This window comes from Tauraco erythrolophus, chromosome 7, assembly GCF_009769465.1.
Source record: "Tauraco erythrolophus isolate bTauEry1 chromosome 7, bTauEry1.pri, whole genome shotgun sequence".
NCBI lineage: Eukaryota > Metazoa > Chordata > Aves > Musophagiformes > Musophagidae > Tauraco > Tauraco erythrolophus.
In genome coordinates this window covers 23,866,733-23,888,618 of record NC_141471.1, presented here as the reverse complement: position 1 = coordinate 23,888,618, position 21,886 = coordinate 23,866,733, and the positions used below count along the sequence as shown (strand labels likewise).

The 21,886-nt window shown below is 38.8% G+C and overlaps 1 protein-coding gene across 2 annotated transcripts in view; it reads right to left on the bottom strand.

Annotated features, from left to right (window-relative positions):
• The window catches only part of ITGA8 (integrin subunit alpha 8), a 111,320-nt gene that overhangs the window by 89,021 nt on the left and 413 nt on the right, over window positions 1-21,886 (bottom strand). For both annotated transcript variants that reach the window (XM_086614525.1, XM_086614524.1), the window contains 8 exons: window positions 21,524-21,648; window positions 10,023-10,123; window positions 7,373-7,496; window positions 5,030-5,091; window positions 3,970-4,015; window positions 2,862-2,987; window positions 1,664-1,708; window positions 426-469 (listed from right to left, as the gene is read on the bottom strand). In XM_086614525.1, the coding sequence (XP_086470651.1) occupies window positions 426-469; window positions 1,664-1,708; window positions 2,862-2,987; window positions 3,970-4,015; window positions 5,030-5,091; window positions 7,373-7,496; window positions 10,023-10,123; window positions 21,524-21,648 (673 nt within the window). The remainder of the gene's footprint in view (window positions 1-425; window positions 470-1,663; window positions 1,709-2,861; window positions 2,988-3,969; window positions 4,016-5,029; window positions 5,092-7,372; window positions 7,497-10,022; window positions 10,124-21,523; window positions 21,649-21,886) is intronic.

The window sequence follows — 21,886 nt, the reverse complement described above, 5'->3', positions numbered from 1 at the left end:
TCTGGTATTCAGTGTATACGCTTAAGAGCATTGAAAATAAACACCGAGTATGAATAATCTGAACCTGGACTTCTTTCCACTGTGGACACAGCATAGCACATGAAATATGCACATAAAATGCACACGTGAATAAGCTTAGGTCTGATAACGCTCAGCAGGTATAGGGATGCTAGTAATACTCAAAGCACGCTTGTAGCTGGCTATTGAAAACAAACTACAGAAAGGACTAAGTGCCTAATATTCAAAGCCCAAATCAGTAAGGCATTTCATCCCAGCCAGGTAAGCCTGAGGGTGAAAGTCAGTGGCAGTTTTCTTTCATTAGGAAGTTTAGGATCAAAGAGACAGAAAATATAATGTAGACTTTAATCTTCCAAATGGCCTAACTGCATTCTCACTGTAGAAAGGATAAAATGTCCAGTACATACATAGCCAAAGTTCTGTGCTCCCCTTGGGACTCCAGCAACCAGCTCTGAAAAGATAAATGATCAACAGTGAGCTACTTATGCTATCTCAGTGGTGCATGCAACATGCCTCACATGCCACTTAAATTCTTCCTTGATATATAACTCTTAGGATTTTGGTTTGTTGTCTGTATCAGAAACACCTGCAAATCACTTCAAGATATTAATTCATAAGATTTTAATATTTATTCAGTGCATCTAGTTGCATGAAATATTACATCTTAACCGTGGAATACACTCATCCAGAGATCTCTTTCTGCCTCGCATTATCTAGTGTAGCACAGTTTAATAAAGTTCTTAGCACAATTCAGCTGGTTACCTGACAGCTGTGGATTGATGGAATCAGAAATGACTGTCGCATCACACACTGGAGTATACAAGTTAAACATAACTGTCCTTACAAATACCCTTTTTCTTTCTGGCTGCACAACAGTTTGTGCCTCTAAGCCTGGGTTTTAATAAAAGAAATTCAATTCTTCTGTCTCTTGCCATTAAATATAAGGCTTGGGGTAGGAGCAAAAGCACAGGGAACTTGTTCTTACTGCATTATGGCTGTGTATGAAAAGAGTCAGCTAACGATCTGCCCCAGGCACTCCATCCTTAAGGCATATGAACTGAAACTAGGGAAGCTTTTATAGAGCCAAGAGCTGCTTTCACCAACAAGAGCTACCATGCCAGTGCAGGCCCATGTCTTTGTCCAGAGCAGCTGAATGTTATCTCCTAGCCTAGGCTGTGATGTTTGTGTGGCAGTCAGAAGTGTGCTTTCAGCACATACAGACATTTCCAAGCCACGTTGCAGCCAGATGCTAAGGTCCAGCAGCCTCTATGCAGGCGAGTATGGACCGAAAGACTGTACAAGACTGCACTGTTGGCTCTGCTTGTTACTACTGATCACCAAACTGCCTAAATTAAGTGAGCCTGGATGGCTTCACCTACCATGCTGTTGCAGCTCTAACTACTGAACAGATGCATGGGCATGATACCATAACGACAGATTCGGACTTTTTGGGTTACTTAAATTCTGCTCTGCTATGCCATACCTTCTAAGGAAATATTTGCCTCTGACAATGCTGGGTGCAGATAGCTTAAGTCTCACCAGCGTTTCAAATGTATAAAAGGTATGTTCCTGTGTAGACATCCAAAATGAGGAATTTAATAGGTGCACGGCCATATGGTTTCCATTTGAGTATATAGCTTCTTACCTTGCTCAGAATCTCCAGTAAATTCCCCAGCAGCCACTGAGTATCCTGTTTAAAGGTAAATTACAAGTAAAATACTTAATAAACCATTTCTTTCAAAAAATATGCAAGGACAATCAGATTTGTCTGTTCATCTGATCATCAGAATGCAAATTTTCTAACATTACCGTACTAAAACTGTGCGGAAAAAAGGAAAATTGTTTATTGCATTATTATGACTAAATTAACTGTAGGTCTGAATGGATAACAAATCTACCCCTTTTCTCAAAAAAGGAGCTTCTAAATCATTAATACTTAACAATTTATCTGAAAAAAACAGCAGGTACTATGGTGGTTTGCCCTAACAGGTATTGACCCAATTTAGGTCTTCATTACTCTACTATACTGTACTCTACTTCACTACTCTACTATAATGTGAGAGTATCCTGTTTTAGCTCTATACAGAAGACAAATATCCAATGCCGGAGTTAAGTAACTCCTGAAGCTTTAGTAAACCTGTGAGACAATTGCTATTGGCACAGTAAAGACTTTTGGATTGTATCAGGGACTGTAATTTCACATCTATGGGCAGAGATGAAAGGATGCATCTTCACCTTCAAATTCCACTGCATCTTTTCCATAATTCTATGAAGAAAAACTGGTCTTACATGCAGATATATGTGAATATCATGCAAATTCCTAGAGATCAGTACTAATAAAAGGTACATAAAGAATCTTTTTCCTATTTATGATAAAATATCTTAAAACTGACTTTTGTTATTGCTTACTTTGATCGTATCTTAAATACCACTAGAGAATAAATTGAGTATTTGTACAGTACTGTATAAAAAACTGCAGAACGGAATTTTCTTTTATCTATTCAATATTGAAATAGTCTTTAATTACTTTAAACTCAATCCATCATCTTGGAATGAAAAAAGGTATAAACGGGAAAATTTTGTATTTCCGCTTAATTGTTTAAAATTAATTAAAAAGAACCCTAATGAGCCGTTTAAGATCTCAACTCTCAAACCCTGTTGCTGTTCATAATTTTAAGAATGTTAATAATCCCATTGAAGTGACCAGCAAACTACAGATATGCTGTTGTGCTTAAGGCAAAACACGTTCAAACCCTCTCACGTTAGTTTAGGGCTCATTTTCACATTTATATAAGCCCAACGCTTTTAGAACATATTGCTAACTGATAGAGAGCTTAGCTTACCCATGTAAGTGTCGTCATATGACGGTGGCGCCACTCCTGTTTGCTTCTCTCGTGCCAGTTTCCTCAGAATATCCTTGAAGGAATAATTTGCAATGATATCCGCAATACTTGCAGTGATTACCTGACCTGGATTCAAACAACTTCATAAATAAAAGGGACACAAAAGAGAGCCAGTTTCTACAAAATAGGGCTAGCAGAACGTCAGAATAGAGCTGAAGGGATAATATAGCACAGATGCAAAGAGCAGACATCTTCTCTCAATCTTTCCCCATTATTACCCTGAAAGTCTCAAGAGTACACATACATCGATACAAAAGGCATTGAGACTTTATTGAACAAAAACATCTCCAGACCTATTTCAAGGTGCTGATTCAAACTCAAGTCAAACATTTTCAGCTCTTTTGATGCTGTACTGTACAAATGTAGTAGATCAACAGAAGCAATTTCTCTATGGAGAATCCAAAGCTATGAATTCCCTACAATCATAATCAACTAGATCTTCCTCCTTTAATGGCAATGCAAAAACACACATCAATGAGGCTGACAACAGGCAAGTTGGTAGGCAGAGTCTGGGAGTCAGCTATATCATAAATGTCAAAACAGGTTAAAGCAAAAATACCTTGTTAACTCTTTACCAAAACCGCTTCACGTTTTATCTACATGAGAAACTACATCTTGGAATCTACACTGATGCCACAAATGAGCTAAAAATATATGCAGATAGCAATAAAGGGTTGTGTTCACAAATAAACAGTGACAGAAACTTTGAAAATATTACATTTGCTGTACAAATATTAGTTATTTTTAAAATTGCAATATTTCTGGAGAAGTCAGCTTATTAATTACATGACAAATGTGCTAAAATGCCAACATAAAAATACTTATTTCTATTTGTTTCATTTCCTATACAACTTACATCCTGAATTTTCCCTGACTTATTTTTATACTCAGTGGCGTGTTAAGCAATTCTTCTGATCTATATTTGTTGAAAATAAGACTAGAGACTGGTTATCTTAAACTGAGAAAACAATGGAAATCTAGAACAACATTTTCCACAATATTTTCTGCTTCACTTCTTAGATCAAGTTAACCAGCCAGATGAACATACCTTGCCAATAAAAACTACCAGGCCCGCCTACTATCAGGTCTCCATTCTACAAAAAGCAGAATTGAATAAAATTACACAACAAAAGAACACAACGAAATTAAACATGCATGGGAAAAACAATTTAAATGACCAAAAGAATATCAGAATCATGATAACGGAGAATAGCACTGTTCAAGGAAAGGATGTAGGTGCATGGACGTGCAAGAAAATCCAGAGTTAAATAAAGTTAAGATCACCCTATGCATCTTCACTTGAATGAAAGCCCCAGTTTTTTCAGCACTAGCATAGCATTCTAAAAAGTGCTGGGTATTTGTAACAAAACAAAGCCAGAGTAAAAGAGGGTCTTCACACTCAATGAAGCAACAGTAATGCTTTATAGAGAAGTATACTTTTGTCTACCCTACAATGAAGTCGTTACTCCTCAGCTGTTAATAACGTGAATAACAATGTAGTTGCAGAACACTGAAAATAATGGCAATGAACAAAGTTATGTGAGGTCCTAGTGCTGTAATAATGGCACAGATAATAACAACAGTTGCAAAGTTTCTGCTTTGCCCTACAATATTGTTTCTAGACCCTCCTGGCATCTAAGAACAACTAGCTATTTCCCTTAAGCACTTTCACCTCCACAAGAGAATGGTCTTACGCAATGACTAGTCTGCCTCCAAACCATCCTTATACAAGCTGTTTTAACTTTCAAAAACTAGCTGGTGCCTGCCCGTTTCTTCCTGAAAGTCAAGTCTCTGGAAAGCATCACAAGCGTGACACACTGAGATAGAAGCACATACAATTTTTTGCCTAATTATTTATTAAGACAGACTGAGTAGAGTGCGGTTGGAGTGCTGCAAAGAGATAAACAGGTGCTTATTGCAGTATTTCTTTTACTAATGAAACCAGAAAGTTTGAAGATTGCAAAGGAGGAAAGAACTTGCAACAAATTCACAAAACTTTCCATATGTAACAGCATGGGGATAAACTCTTGATCATCAAGACAGTGCCTGAACACTGGGGATATATTAGAATTACATTTGGTCAAAGTATTTCAGAAGCAGAATCTCACCTTGTAAAAATCTAAGCTGAAACCTGCTTGACAAAAGCCTTGTCCTTCAGGATCTGCATTGCCTGCAATTATGAAGGTAGAAGCATTTTATTGATTTTATAGTGCATGTGGAAGACAGCTTACACACCTCTGGAGCTGTAAGGCTGTAAACGCAAAACTACCAAAATATGTTAAAAGATGTGTATTCTTTTTTAGAAGATGCAGAGTAAATCAAGGCCTTCTACAGGAACCTAAACACGCAGCCCCCTTGTGAAGAATTTGAAAAATAGGACCAGTTAATTGGGACTTTCTCCTCTCACTGCCAAGGAAGGACCCTTGCAACAGCTACCAAGGATTCGGTTTGAATTTGGCTGGAGATACAAAAATAAACAACTTAACTAGAAATCCTCGAATGGTCACCACAGTCTGCTCTCCCATAAACACAAAACCAAGTGTTTACTAGGGCATTCTCAAAAAATGTTGACAAAGTGGATGGGTCAGCATGGGTCAATGTTCAGACAACATCCTCATCATCCTCATTATCTGTACTATGCCAAGGGAAAGGGGCACATGTCCTTCATGAGGGCCAGCCCTTCAATTGATACACATTTGCTCAATGAGGACTGAAGTGTAATATAATTTTGGATGCACATTTGTACATGAAAAAACATCCTTCCTGCTTCTGTCCATTTTTATTTCTAGTCTCCAAATCCTTATATAATTGTACAAAGCGAGTTGGCATGCATTTTGGGGCTTTCCTATGAGAGCTGGAGTGTTGGAAGTCAGCAGGACTGGGAAATTGAGAGCAGAAACTTGAACTCTCTCTTCAAATGATGTGAGCCTTTGGCAAAGCCCCAGTGAGACATCAGAAGTACATGAAGCAGATCTTACGGTTACCATTTCATACAGATTCTGTTTTTTTCTGTACCTATTCATCCAGGGACAAGGATTAGGCTTTAAAAGAAAGACATAGCACAACTCAGTTTAGAGCTATCCAACAATGTCAGAAAAGGAAAGCCACAAAGCAACGCTGAATGTACATGCAAATATCTCATATCGCTATAGGCGTGCAGATTTTCTGGTAGACCATGAAAAGCATTATCACTCATTTGTCAGACGTCAGGAAAATCTAGCTACATGATATGATGCTGTCTCTAGATCTTCACAGGAAAGAGACCTTTAAATTATGTGAAGTGCGTGCCTAGTTTTTCTGTAAAATGCCTGTTACTTTCTCGGCAAAATAACACATGAGAAACTCGAAGGTAGGAGCACAGTTTGCAGTAGACGAACAGTTAAAAGGTGTGTTTTGAAATCAGCCTGTGTGCACATGGCAAGAATGCTAGCTGCTATTGCAGGGGCTCTGTACAAGGGGTACTGTGACAAGGAACTACATTCAGACTTCTGGTGTTATCAGCTAGCACATGCAACTTGAAACAGCTACACCTATCTCAGCTAAACTGAACAATCACAGCTTTGCTGTGAGGGTTTCCCCTGGCAGGATAGGTGAGGCCATCCTACTTGCTACCTCACACAAATCAACTTCAGAAAAGTAACTGAAAGAACAGTTCTTTGATCTGTGAGTGCAGAAACTGTTGTAGATCTAGCCCAGTCCAAAGTTCAGTAAAGTCACTGGATACTTCGTATTAATTTTAATAATTTGAAGCACTGAGGTAATAAGGGTATTAATAATCATAAACACTTAGATACAGGATGTCTAAGGACAGGATGAATGACTGATATAATCTCATGTGTGGCATTTTCTGCAGACTTCTAGGTAACTGAACTTGGCTCTAAATGCACATGCAGTTTTTTCCCTATTCCCCAACAAGTAAGGCCCAGAGATGGCTACCACATCCTCAGAACAGCACAGAGAAGGGTGTGAAACAGCAGTGCATGTGCATGGCTTTCTTCCATGCTGGAAGCCATTCATAAATGAGCTATTGTGGATGATACTGGCATGAATGGTGATACAGGCGTGTGTGTTTCTGTGCAGGGTCTGGTCTTCAGATGGTGATCCTGTGATGAGTGATTTATACTCAGCAGAAGCATGAATAATTGGTTTAAAATGCTGTCTGGTTCTTATCTAGGTCTGTTTGCTACATTTTAAAGCCATTTACATTAAATCAATTAGATCACTATAACTACATAAGCTTAATTTACTTAATTTCTCCTCTTTCAATTATACAATAAAGCATCCAATTGCAGGCATATAATTTAATGTCGATTTCTCTTTAAACTCTCATCAATGCAATAATGTCACACAGTAATGTCCATTCAACCAAGACTGTGTGAAGACTGAAAGAACGAAAACATTGAGGGCAATATCAATTCCTCCAACACAGGATTGTTCCTATTAATACTTACTGTTGCGACAAGGTGAATATTCAGCATAGGCACTGAAGTTCTGAACCGCTACATAGCAGGTGCCAACAGGGTCCTTCTCAGGGCTATCTTTAAGGGTTCTCCAATGATATAAGGGGGCACAAGCCTATCAAAACAGAAATGATGTCACATACTTTTCACAAACTCACGTATCTGGTAAATGTAGGTTTTTAATAAACAAAGTACAAGGATTCTCTCTGGTATTGTATCATTCATATAGCAATGATCATAATGTATTGACAGAAGAAAATGCAGGACCACTGCTTATAATTTCATTATAACCTGAAAAGCACAGTCTGATCTTTCACTTACAGCCCTTAGCAGGTGAAATGTCACATTTAAGCATATGTTACAAATATCCTCTAACTCTACTTGACAAGTAATATGTTTGCTCTATTACTGCTCATTACACAGGACTTGATCCCATAGTTTAAGATGTAGGTTACATACACGTTGCTGAAGACATTCCTACTTCTGTCCTGGTATGTTTTAAGATAACGGCCATTGCAGCAGAACTGCTATGATTCTACTCAGCAGAAGGAGATTTGTCAGGGTGTTGTCTCATATTGTCTATCACAATCATCAGATTGTCTGCCTTCTTATAAACTCCTGGTTAAAATCTCTGGAGAGATGATACAGCTATAATGCATTCAGCAGCCTCTGAGTAAACAGGTTTTTGGTAAGCAAGTTTTGGCCAGTGAACTAATGTTTAATCTTCCGTGTTACAGTAGTGGTGTTACAAACATGACAGCATAAGAATAAAAGATATACAAGTTGTGTAGAGAGAGACATTATCTTTTTTGAAAGTAATTCAAATAATTGGAAACATAAAAAAGAAAAGCTGTCAGGTATGCAAGTCATTCCTCAGGAGTTCCTGTGCCCTAAAACTTTTCAATTGGAGAGGGCAGGAGGGAAAGACACTACTTTTTCCTACAACCTTGCCTCCGTAAGATACAAACAAGTCCTTCATTCATGTCCTATCTTGTCTTACTTTTCCAATTAGAAATCTGTCTACCTCTGGCAAAGCATTGTTATTACCCACATTACTGTGTAAGGCTTCGTTCTGCAATCAGTTCCGGCTGGATGAACCACTGTGCTCCTCAGAGCTTAACAAAAAAGTCAGAGCTTCTGGAACACTGGTTTAAGGAACAGGGACACTTAAAATGCCCCTGCCTAGAAGATCTCACAGATTAAAACTGAGAGCAAACCAATGTACAGCAAAGAGGAATATGTGTCCTGTGAGAGTGATTTTAGGTACATTTGACATCAAGCAAAGCAGATTGAAACAAGAACTCAATATAATCATAAACGTTGACCTAATGCAATTTACTATCACATTTGTAGTTTTAAAAAAGTTTCTGACAATTTGATGACATTTTTTTTTCTTTCCTTTCAGTTTACAAAGCTTCAAAGAGAAAGTTTTCTACCTTCGCTGTTCAAATTTTCACCTGAAGAGTGCTGACTATATCTCTGATTCACAAAGCCTGAGAAGAGTTATCAAAAGCAAAACAAAGTTTGGTCACTACAGACACAGAACATCAGTTAGTGATGAGGTTTTCTGCTCACTCAATTAAGATTCAGCAAATGGTGGTAAAGAACTATTTTATTTCAGTTTGTGAGCTGTTGTTTAGTAGAGTACACAAAAGGAAAAATCTTCATCTATTTTTAGATTTTAAAAAAATTTTTACATTTACTTAGCTCTGTAACAGAACAGGGTGATGTTTTATTCATTACCTGTTTCATGTCAAAATCCTTCCCTAAGTTAACCACAAGGCCATATTACACAAGGGAAAGCATTTCCTTTAGATACTTCTTCCCTTATGGCTACTTCTTAAGTGATAATTGGAAGTTTTAAGCAAATCCCAAGACACAAATTGTTGCTTTGCAATTGTAAAAATTATTAAAACTAATGACCAAACTAATAATCCTTAAGACAATTAGGTCAGTGACATTTTCAATGTAAACCTTAGTGCAAAAATTTTAAGTATAAAATATCTGTGTATAAGCAGCATCACCACTACTTTACTAAGGAATAAAAGTACTTGCCCCCTGCTGGGGTCCTCTGTCAATACAAGTAAAATGTTCAGTGAAACTGGAAAACAGACATAGCACTTTGACAGCAATCTTGATTTGGATCTTTTTTATCATTACTTTTTTGCAGCTGTTTTACCATGACTGTGACATAATTGTTCAAAACAATGTAAATGTGACAAAAGAGGTCAGTGCTTTCTCTTACTAACTGATCTTCAGCACAGGTTCTTGGCTTCCATTACATTCTGCATTTAATATTCCAAATAAAGCTTCATCATACAAAATATTTATAGCATATAGCTATCAGTTACCGTGTATCTCAAAAATACATCCATCATCTCTTAAAAAAAAAAATCATTCACTTCCATAAAAATATGACATGCTGCTATTTCCACATGGCAGTGGGATCATCTTCACTTGATCAGTTCAACCTGATTTTATAGACTGCTTTCATTTTCTGAATTATATACATCATCTGTTTTAGAATTCATGCATAATCATAGAGTTCTTTCCATAATCTACACATAGAGAGCTATTAACGATACACATTTGAGAAAAATAAACATTACCTCCAAATGAATACCAAATGCATATGACTTACCACAACTTTTTCTTTATGAGCTTTGACTGTTGCCCCAAACCACTGATTTGTCTTAAACTCAATAGGTTCCTTGGTACCATTGACTTTAATTTTCCTGTTGTCTGACACAGAAAGAAGCAGTATGTTGACAGCTTATTTTAAAAATTACCCTGTGAATTACAGATACAAGTGAACAGACTAATGGATATATTACATTGCATTCACTGTCATTGTCCTACAAGCTTAGTAGGAAATGGATGTTCTAGTATCATTTAAGTTTTTTACTGGTCAGTGGAAAACAGCTTAAATTCACATGCGAAAATTCAAAATAATTACACTTAAACTTCAGAAAAAATACAAAGGACTGGAAGAAGAAACCTTGTGTTTCGCTCTGGGGAAAACAAAAATTTACCTGGAATGATGAAGAATGAACGAGAACCTACAAAAATAGGTGAAAAGCCCTAAGAAGGTTTCTTATACATGGTAGAAACATTCCATGTAAAAAGTATGTTCCATAATTAGCTTTTGTCAAACAAATGACATTTCTCAGCATGCCTATTGAAAGACCAGCACTACAGATAGCAAAGAACTTAGTTTTTAACAGAACTACATGTGTACACACTGTCACAAGAGACAGCTTCTTAATGTTGCTTTATATGTACTCTTGCAGATGTCAGCGTAAGAGAAGCCATCTGGGCAAAGACTCAGGCCAATTATAATGCACTTCAGGTTTTAATAAAAAGCAGACATCCCTTCCTTTCACCCTCAGTTCTCTGAAGTAAACTGATTTCCCATATGTTCATGAGCTATACTCTTCCCTTACCAGTCATTCCTAATGAACTTCTCCATTTATACACAAGCAGGGCATTACTCCTTCCCCCTTGTATCTGCATTCCCTTACGTTTGTTTCTGGTTCCTATCAGGAGGGATTTCAGAAGAATCAATCCTTTTTATTCACTCTAAGTGAAAATAAAACCATATACTCTCTACTTTGGAATGTAGAAAAAAAAAGGTAATGTCAGATTGTATCACACAGATTTACACATATTTTTTAAAAAACTGACAAAAAATGCAGCTGATATAACTGTCACCTTAAAAAAGCTAACACTTCCTGAGATTAGCCCGACAAGAATAAAGGAGATATCTGAATGCTCTTTTAGGATGTTGGATCACCAGTTACCTCAGCTCATGGTAACCTCATAAATGTTAGAGATATAAACTGAATTAGAAAGAAAAATGCATTGTATTTGGAGAACAAGAGTACTCTATCTCTGTATTTTTCTAATAAACATGAAGCAAAGTGGAATGAGAATGAATTTGCGAAAGTTTGAAAGTCTCAGAAAACGTCTTCCTTCTTACAAAAATTTGTTTCTGTGCTGCACCACACAGTTAGTATGGAAATTCATGCATAGAGAGAGAAAAAAGAAAAATTTCAGGAGTATTTAAATCTTAAAAATTCAGGAAGAATAATTTAAAATCATTCTAAAAATACGCATTTTAAAAATACGTTTTATTTAAGTTAGGCCTAAACTTTAAGAGCGTGGGAGACAGTGACTTTGACACACGGCACTGTAGGAGCTGCCAGTTTCTACCTAGTTGTTGGCAACACCACTCTTGATTATTGCTTCCAGTGAAGTCAGACCCTTTCAAACTTTAAAGGTTTCTTTTTTCTTTTTTTAATGCTCCAGCAGATCTGAACATGATCAATGTCCACAGATGAGGTCTTAACAAAAACAAAGCTTTTGAAACTTGAAAATCAGTCATGGTCAGCTTACAGCAGCCAATGCTAGCCTGGCTCTGAGAATACTCATGACCACTATTCTAACTTAAAAAGAGTTTCAATCAAAACAGAACGCTTGTCTACTGGTAAAGTATACTAAATTTTGAAAAGAAGTTAGGTTTTAAAACTAGGCCAACAGTTCACAAGACTTATAAAAACCATAGCTGAATTTATCAGTAAATCTGCAAGAACTGTAAATACACACCCACCCCACTTAGTGGCATATGGTGTAGTATGAAAACATCATTATGTGGCATGGGATTTTCATTATATAGTAACTAGCAAAATATCACAGAGACACAAATTAATAAACGCTTTTTTTTCCCCTAGAAAAATCTCTTTTGACAGAAATTCTCTAATCAACTTTGTTCAAGATCCTTGCTGGAGCTATGGAGTCATATTCCCAGTTTCTGAGGTTGTGTCTTAAACCACAGTTTAGTCTTTTGTATATAACAACCATTCAGTATTTCAGGTTGCTGTGAACCAGCTACTGCTTCTGCTATAACCTTATCAAAATGAAGCTATAAACACAGTTAACTTCTCTGAATACATGTGGACTGCCATTACTGTGCCCTGGTGGTATTCAGTTAGACAACAAGGCTATGAATGAAGCCACTGTAAGTGTCTACTTCTGAGCTAGTCATCCACTTACAACCAAGGACATGATCTAGGGCACAGCTCTTCTACTTGTAAAGCAAACATCTGAGAAGGTCAGAAGAACCACAGCCAAAAAATACAGATTTTTTTTTTTTTACCAACTTTAGATAGCCATGGATGACCAACTTAGACAAGACTCAGATAAAAACTATTCGTTTATCCAGATAAATCTAGTTCAGTTTAAAAAAAAAAAAAAAGAAAGTTGTTATTTCTGTCTTTGGTATATCCCTCAAAACTGTTAACTATGTGTTTCAAAAAATAACATGTCTGTATCCTGACAACACTCTTATGACAGGGAAACATCTCTCCTTGCATTGTTTATGGGGATCTGAGGCCCACAAGCTATGTCTATTCTGTACCTTACCCACAGGCTAAGCTATATTTCTGTAAGCAGTAAAAACCTGGCTTGAATTCAGGTTGCTTTCAAATGTCATCTTCTCTTCCGGGAGAGAATGTCTGGCCCCTTTTAGGAAGGAGTCCAGGCTATCTTGTATCACAATACGTGACACTAGTGCAAGGATAGCCAGAATACAAGGCAGCAGCTGGGCTGGGCACACAACGCCTGAGCCTGTCCACAGTGAGGTCCAGGCAGTGCCTGAGTACCAGCTGGATCGCTTCAGAGCCAGCCCAGGAGCTGTTCCAGATGGTCAACAGTCTCCATGACTCGCAAATTTGGCTTGAAAATCAGCCCTGGAGTCACTCTTAACTGTACTGGCTAAGACTGTATTGCAGAGTAAGGCCCAGACAACCAGGAGTACGCAAAGCGCAGAGAGATGTGTAAGTATAAATTTAGGTGCAAAGATATCTTTAAACTGCATTTCAGCAACCCAGAAGCATCTCATTTTCTACTGCAGGAGCCAAGACTCCTATACATCACTACTGCTCCACAATCCAGCTTCAGAAGCAGCCCTGGAGGTGGCGAAACATGATTCTCAAAATCAGTGTTCCTTCACCCAGTCTTTTAGGCTTGAGGTACCTCAGGGCTACCAAAGGGAAAGAGGCCCCTTAAATTGCCAAAGTAGTAGCTGGATAAGTAGAAAAATTTGAATCCAGACATTAAAATGTAAACTTATGTAAGAACAACAGCGCAGAGATTCATTTTTAGGAACTAAAGCCTGAACCTAGAGCAAGTCTTGATGCAAATCCATTATTTGCACACATTAGACTAAATTTGGCATTTTCTACAGGGATTGGTCTTCTCTCAGTCACTGATTCAGCACATTATAAACTGTTTAACAAGCATGAATCAAACATTACTCTTAGAAATATTTCTTTGTTGTAGTAATCAGGATCTGCATAAAAAACAGATGTATTTGCAAACACTAATAGTGGCTCATTGTGATTCATTCAGCTCTTGAAAACTAGAAGTAAAAAATGCAGCATCTATTATAACTTGAAAATACTCAAAGAACAAAAGCAAATAAAAATATTTTAATCAAACTTAACACAGGAAAACAATGCTTCTAATCAAAGCAACAAATCCGCTACGTAACACACCTGCAACTCTTTCAGGTAAGTTCTTACCCTTCAGGAACTTTGAAAAGTATTATCGTTACTTGCTCCATGTGTGTTTGTCTGTATGTGCTGGATAAACACATATGGCCATTAGCCAGGCATCTGCAGCAGGCTCAGTTACACTCTGCCCTCTAATCTCTACCTACTCAGGCTACATCCAGGATGTCAAATTCGTTTCGAATACCTGTTTTGATATATGTGTGTGTGTGAATGCATCTATGCACATCTACACGTATAAGTCAATATAATCAATATAAAATGTAATATATGTATTTCATATATTTATAACGATATATACAGAGAGTAGAGGTGAATAATCACCTCAATCTAATCATATTTCTATAAAATGGGAACACAAACATATAAACCCAACAAATATCTATATCCATATCTAAATCTACATATACATATATATATATTTAGATTTAGATTTAGATTTAGATTTAGATAAATACACACAGGTCAAGGAAACTGAATATCCCCCTCACATGGAGACAACACCTGGAATGCTATGTCCAGTTCTGAGACATCAGCACAAGACTTGCAGGTGTTTGGCCCAAAGAAGAGAAAGCAAAGGAAGATCTATTTGCACTTGATCCAGTGTTCAACAGGTAGAGAGAAGAGAGAGACAAACTCCTGTTTGAGGTATGCAGCAAAAGGAGAATAGGCAAAAGACACAAGTTAGAGCAAGGGAATTTCTGATTAGATAGAAAGAAAACACTCTGCACAGTGAGGGTAATTAAGCACTGGAACAGATTCCCAGAGAGGCTGTGGCACCTCCATCCTTGAACAGTTTCAGAACTTGGCTACACAAGGCTCTGAGCAATCTATTTTAACTTTGAAATCAGTCCTGCTGCATCATTAGGGTCCTACCTTACAGGAGGGAAGAGAGAGGGAAGGGTTCATACTGGCATATGTGGTCTCATATTCTAGAAGTGAGGGAAGAGATGGGGTCTTGTCAACCCTATCACCACGGCAGAGTGACATTTTTCTGGTATCACTACCAGGAAAGATTCCAATCATCCCATCCATTACTGAGCAAAGATAAGTCAGTAACATTCACAGGATCATTGATATTAGACCCTCAACAGAGAGACAGAATACCAATGCAAAGCAAAAGACTATGATCTAGGGAATTCAGCCAAGCAATTGCCTTCAACATTAATGCTGGGATAAAAAAAGGACTCCATAGTGTTTAGAGAAAGTAAGGACATGCAAAACTCTTGCATGATGAGAACAGTTGCTTCTATTTTTAGATTTATCTGATTCTGCAAACATCTATTTAATTTCTGGTTTTTATTGTGCCTTAGATGCTATTCATACGAGTTATTTTAATTTAGTAGATTGTATCTAGAGACCTTTATTTGGACTTTCATTCCATGAATCAAGAAAAAAAGAATCATCAAACTCAATAGGATTTTTTCCCTAAGTACAATCTGATCAAAAACAAATTAAGACCTCAGGGCTTGAACTAACATAGCTAAGGGTATTTTTTCCCTTCTTTAGATAAGGCTGAGGCTTATAAAAGAAATCCATGAGGGTCTATTATAAATCAGAATGCTACAAGTGAACCATAAGGCTCTAGATAAGGTCTTACTGGCATAGGGGACTGAAATGTGTCAAAATTTAAAAATACAACAAAGATCTCCCTCAGCACTTTCTCCTGAGATGCAAATTCTGTTTTATAAGAGGATTCTAAGTTGTCCCCAGGATCTGACCATCTTTACAGCTAATGATTTTTTTCATGTAGCTAAACCTCCCAAGTCCCACTACACATCCTTTCCTTACACAGTACCTGGGTTCTGTTACAATCAGCTCAACTGCTGGCCAGATTAGCTCATGTTTTCCATCAACCGCATGCTTGGCCAGGACTATCTACATCTGCCTCCCCTGTTCGTCTTCAGAGGCTGTCCAAATTTTCTCCAGCTAGTTTAGACAATTTAACCTATTTTACTAAAACTAGTAAAGTTAACTGATAGCAAAGACGAGACTGCAATGAGTTCTGGAAACTTAGAGGAAGTGGTATATAAAGTTCTGCCTTTAGGAACTAATTTAAAACATAAGAACTTGTTGCAGTTTGTTAAGTATTACAATTAAAAGTGACCATTATAATGAGTTTCTGAAGTATGAACTAATAGCTTTTTACCAGATTTCAAATGCAACACTGCACTTCAGGGGGCAGTTAAATTTTCTTCTGGCTGCAAGATGCTTTCAGTGGTTTGGAAGTTCCCCAGTTAACCAAGTGGGGAGAAAGTTTTCTTCGTATTGCTCTCCTGCTACCTCTCCTGGCAGCTGTATGGAAGAGCATCCAGCTTAAACACAAGGACTTGGTAATTCTACCTGAATGCTAAAGCAGAAGTAGTCATCGTAAACCTCATTTCATAATGGAGAATCTGAAAAGGAGAAGTTAGCTTTGTGTAGGTAAGAGAGGACGGGCAGATCACAGATCTTTAATATAACGCCAATGCTTGTTCCCCTGTCTTCTCAATAGGTTCCAAAGTGTCACAGCCTTACACTGCAATGCAACAGGACAGCTTTGCAGAGCAGGGAAACAAGGGAGAAGAGTCTCTGACCTTCAGTCCGTATCTCCTGGAGCAAAGGGATACTAAAAGCCCTTCCCTTATACTTTATCTCCGTTCCCTGCTGCAATGGAGCAGGTTAAAGCACCAGTTGTGCTCTCAGGGGCAGTGTTTTCAGCTTCTTCCCAGATCCTGGCCCCAGTGCCCAGATTTATGGAGCTTTAAAGAACTGCAAACATGGGACTGCAGAGTCAGTGCTGTATCAACAGCAGGAAACACAGAGAGTTCCTGTTAAAGCTCCTTCTTGGCTGGAGTCCATATCACTGGCCAATCCATATGGGAATACCCAGTTACATGACTTGCTTATGGATGGGTCAGCACAAATCCTATAGCATGTCAAAATTTCATCCTCCTCCCCTCTTCTGCCCTCCTGTCCCTTGTCAGGAACAATATTTCATCAATAGGATAAATTAGTGATGTCAGTTTGCAAGTAAATCACCTCATTGCTTTGGACATCTCTGGATGAGCTACTTCAAAAAACAGAGACAGGTAACCTGAGAAATTAGTGACAATCTGGGAGAATTACCTGTAGAACGATTTCAGTTAGGTGGCATGACTTTCAGGAATGGACTGCAGATACTGCTGCATATCTATTAACTCTTAACTAAGCCACCTTCTCAGCAGAGCAGTTTAGCCCACACACATGTCCACATGAACACAGTTAAGCAGCTTCTTATAGCACTCAGACCATCTTGGACATTCTACATATGTCGCAGTGCCACAGTGATGATTTCAGGAGTAGCCTTGGTTTTGAGTATCAGTGCTAGTAGTAAGAAACCCAGTCTGTGTTTGACAGCTAGAACATGGCACTCAGAAGTAATGACACATTTTTTAAAGATGTTTTCATATCTTTCACTAGGAATTGAGTGAATACTGAGCGTTCCTGTTGGGTATACATTAGTAACCAATGCAATATCTACTCATGTGATCTCAGTTTCTGAGAAAAAAGAAGCAAGAGAGATTCACAAACCATAAGGATTTGTCTTTTGTTGTTTAAAGCTTACATGACACAAAGAATAGAGTTTAGTCCTGAGCGTCACAGCCTGTGTGGTTGTAAGCAGGTTAGCTGCACCTTGCCAGTGACTCTGGGTGCAACCCTTGCAGCATCAGATCTCTGATCCACTGGGGAACATCACAGTTGTCTTACACCAGTGTCAGGATGTCAGGTCCAGTTAGGCTTAGCATTTGTATTCTCCCTTCAGGACTCTCTGGCACGCAGGATACAGAATAACTTTCTTCAAATTAAAACTTCAGTTATTTTAAGAATAGAAAGATACTATTCACAGAGAAAAACAAAACTCTTCAACAAAACAGCCTTTACAGGACCAAAGACCATCCTATCTCAGCACTTCCCACCATAATGTTAGCCTAAGCAAGCCTAAGTTTTTCACTAAGGCATCTATCACTTGTTTCCCTCAAACCACTTTCTGAAAAAACGTCCCCTCTATCTAAGGTATATATACTGCACAAACTCCACATATTCTTTTTTTCTTCCTTCCCTTCTCTGACTCATGAGCATGTTCTTGTTCATCGCTGCCTCTTAACAAGCCTTAAATGCTTGTGTAGACAGGTTTTGTTACTTTTTAGTTTGTTACACTTTACAGCCCCATAACAAGGCATATCTATCCATTCATTCAGTAAAAATCTCAATATCTGTAAAGTACAGGAAAACTACAAATTAGTACAAAGCAACTCCACATCTGTAACACCATGATATTTAGAACATGTCCAGAATCTTGACTGAAGCCATCACAGAATACTAATCAATGTCCTCACTGGTTTCATTAAGTAGGACTGAGACAGTAATAGTGTTAATACAAATAACATCAAAGCATTTGCAAAGGAAGGAACCCTTCTTGAAAGTAGATCTACTGGTCTTGTGGAAACAGTGAAATAATTTGTGCAGTTATATATGAGTCTTACCAGTTAGGTGCCCTCTTACACACTTATTTGTGGCAGTGAAAGTCTAAATGACATCCAAGCGTGCTGCATGTTCCCTCCTCAACGTCAGAACACAACTTGCGTTGAATGCAGTACACCTGAGCTTCATTTGTGTACCCAGCCCTCAGAAATGGAAGACAGGAGGCCTCATGCTCATATGTAATTTAATCCAGTGGTTTTCAACCACTTGGATTTGTTGATCTCTTGAATTTTTACGTTACAGTGGAAATTTCACAGTTTCTGTGACCTGCAGCAATTTCACATATCTACTTTGGGATACAGTATATGTGAATCTGCTTTTCTTTTACAAATTCTTTAGAATACGGAAGTCCTACATTGAACTCTCATGGTTGAAAAATGTTGATTTAGTAAATTCTTTATCTATTTGTTTGGTTACTCTGCCTTTTAAGTATTATATGATACTCTCCCCCTCTTTCTAGTTCCACTCAATTTTTACTTCTGATCTTAATTAAAAATGTTTTCAATTACTCAGCAGCTTTGTTTCTTTTACTGTGCTTGGTGAATCTAACTGAAAGAGCTGATATTATTCGGTTAGAGTAAAGAAAACGTACTTAAAAAGGAAGCTTTGTACAAAAATTTATCAAAATGAAACCTTCCAGCTCTGAAGCAGCCTCTGTAGTTTTTCTGGTTTGTTTCAGAAAACATTCCCAAAATCTTCTATGAGGCATGAAGCATCAATCTTTAAAATTAAAGCTGCTAGAGATAAATTTCCAGTCTTCTAACAATTACTGAGTGGTTTTGTTTTGGGAGAAAGAATAATCTGGTGGTTGAGGCACTGGAGGAAGAAGAAAAAATCCCGAGTCAGTTCCCAGTATCATCACCAACTTCCTGTATGATCCTTAACAACCCAGACTGACTTTTTTCTTTATCGGAATAAATATAAAAACAGAAATATAAACATAAAATGGGAATAGCAGCATTTCTAAGTGATGTTGTAGGGAGAAGGCATAGTGAGTACAAGGTACCTGTACAAAAAATAGTCATAAACTGAAAATATCCCTCATATTTACTAGGGACTATGTAAGTCCCACTAGGCATACAGTGGTCAAAGGCTTCAAAAGGAACTGTGCGTAACAGACTATTTGAAATAGTATCATCTAGTCTAGAGCTCATGTGGACTGCTCTATTTGGAGGGATACTGGAAAAGATGGAAAACTCAATCTTGTAAGTAGCGGTGTTTTGGAGAGAAAAAACGGACATGAAATATACATCCATACTTCAGCGAAAAGAGTCATCTAAGGCATCTTGGAGATGGCTTTTATGTTGCTGGCAATGAAGAATGGGTGCTGGTACAAGCTATTCAAACCTTCCTGGGGTCCCCGTCCGTGAGGGCAGCTGGCCATTGCTGAACTGTCCAAAATGACACCTTCACTGCCCTCAGTGCTGGAATCAGACAACTACTGATGACGCTGCTAAAACTGCCCACACTAGGGTCCCCCCTCCAAGTAGAGTGCATTTATACCTACACAATGGGCTCTCTCTGGCTTCACTTCAGCTGCCTACAAGTCAGGCATCTATCCAGCGGACACAAACAACCGTCTCAGGTGGACTGAATGAACCACACTTTGGAGATTCCAAGCTGAATAGTTGTGTGAAACAGTCCAAAGCCCTGTTGATACACTTAGTTATCAGCCTGTGTTCATGCCTTTATTCGAAACACAGTATCTGCAAAAGGTCTTATCTACCAAGACGATGGAGTTGTCTTGAGTCTCTTTAGTTAACTTTTCTGGAGTTTCTCACAGGAAAGCGAGATGCCCTTCTAGGTTTCATCACCAGGTCTTCATTAATTTTTAAAAATGTCCCTTTAAAATATGATAGAATTTTCATTTGGTCTGTAAGTTTCCTATTCAGACCTGCAATTAATTTCTATAGATAATATATTCCACTTCTGTTACATGTACTATCTAATGATAAGATGGAAATACAGGAATATTTCCTAAAGTGGTGTTACTTTAAAGATGTACACTCAGAGCATATTACAATAAAAATATTGTATGCATACTGTGTATGTCTGTCTATTTACATTTATGTAAAAACATATGCTGTACGTAATATTACACGCATAAGCAGCCACACACACATACAGGAACTACCTCTTACTCTGTTCTGAAGAATGCCCAGCATGATGGAAGAGTCATCCTGAGCAGAGTTCCTAGACACTAACATAGCAACGGGATGTGTGGGTGGCTGGAGCTGGAAGGGGTAGAGAACTGCAATGCTTACTTGCTACATTTAAGTAAGCTCTTCTAATTTTATTCGTGCTCTCAGAAAAAAAACCCAAAAACTTAATTGTTTTGTGTTCACATTTAAATAAACAACAAATGTTAAGATTAAATACAACCTAAAGAATTGTAACTTTTGCTTAAAGATTAAACTGTCAAAGTCTACATAAATAAAGCCAATTAGTTTTAAAGTCCCTGCAAACACTAAGCTTAAATTATTTTCAAGACCTATAAAGAGACAAAAGAAAACATAAACAGCCTGAATTGTTTAAAACGTGTGTTCCCTCTAATTAAATAAGAAACATCTGTCTTGGGATTTTGGAAGTGGATATAATCTATCCACATTGTGCTTAAATCAGTTTGCATCTAGCTTTCAATCTTCAGAAATAAAATTTTTGCTTTCTGAAAAGAATCAAATAAGTGTGCCACATGAGGTACTTCATTCATCTGAACAGGCAGAAAACCCCTTGCTGCAAACGACAGCGAAGACTAGCAGTCTTGTAATTTCCAGGATTTTGCTTTCTGAGCACTCAAAAAAAAAACCAACCCACCAAAAAAGCAGCAATTGTTATGATGGACTGCACAGATCCTGAAGGTCATACTCCCGATATTTCTCTGGGGACCACCGAAGCCTTCCCCGCGAGCGCACACGCACGCGGGCTGCCAGGAGCGCGATTTCCCTGGCGGAGCGCTGACACCCGGATCGCAGCGACACAAGCGAAGCGGCCCTGGACGAGCCTCGTGCCGAGGGGGCCCTGAACGGCGGAGCGGAGCCACACTCGCCGCGCCACCCGGCGAGCCACTTACTGGTGTTGTCGAAGGGGATCTGCCGGCAGCGGGCGGCGGGCCAGGCGCAGCGGTACACCGCCCCGCCTTCCACGATGTCCGGCTGCGTGGTGTTGGCTTTGGGAGCTCCCACCAGAACGCTGACCCTGCCGAACACACCGGGGAGTCAGCGGGGCGATGGGACCGACAGGCGGCGGCCCCGGCACGACGGCCCGGGGGCTGTCAGCGCGGCCACCGGCCCGAAGGCGCCGGGCAAACCGGGACGCCGCCGTCTGCCCACCGCCTTCCCCACCGCCTCCCCCGAGCCCGGCGGCGCCCTCAGCCCCGGCCGGCCAGGAGGGGCGGCCCGGCGGCGCTCGCTGGGGCACCGCCCGGACTCCGCCG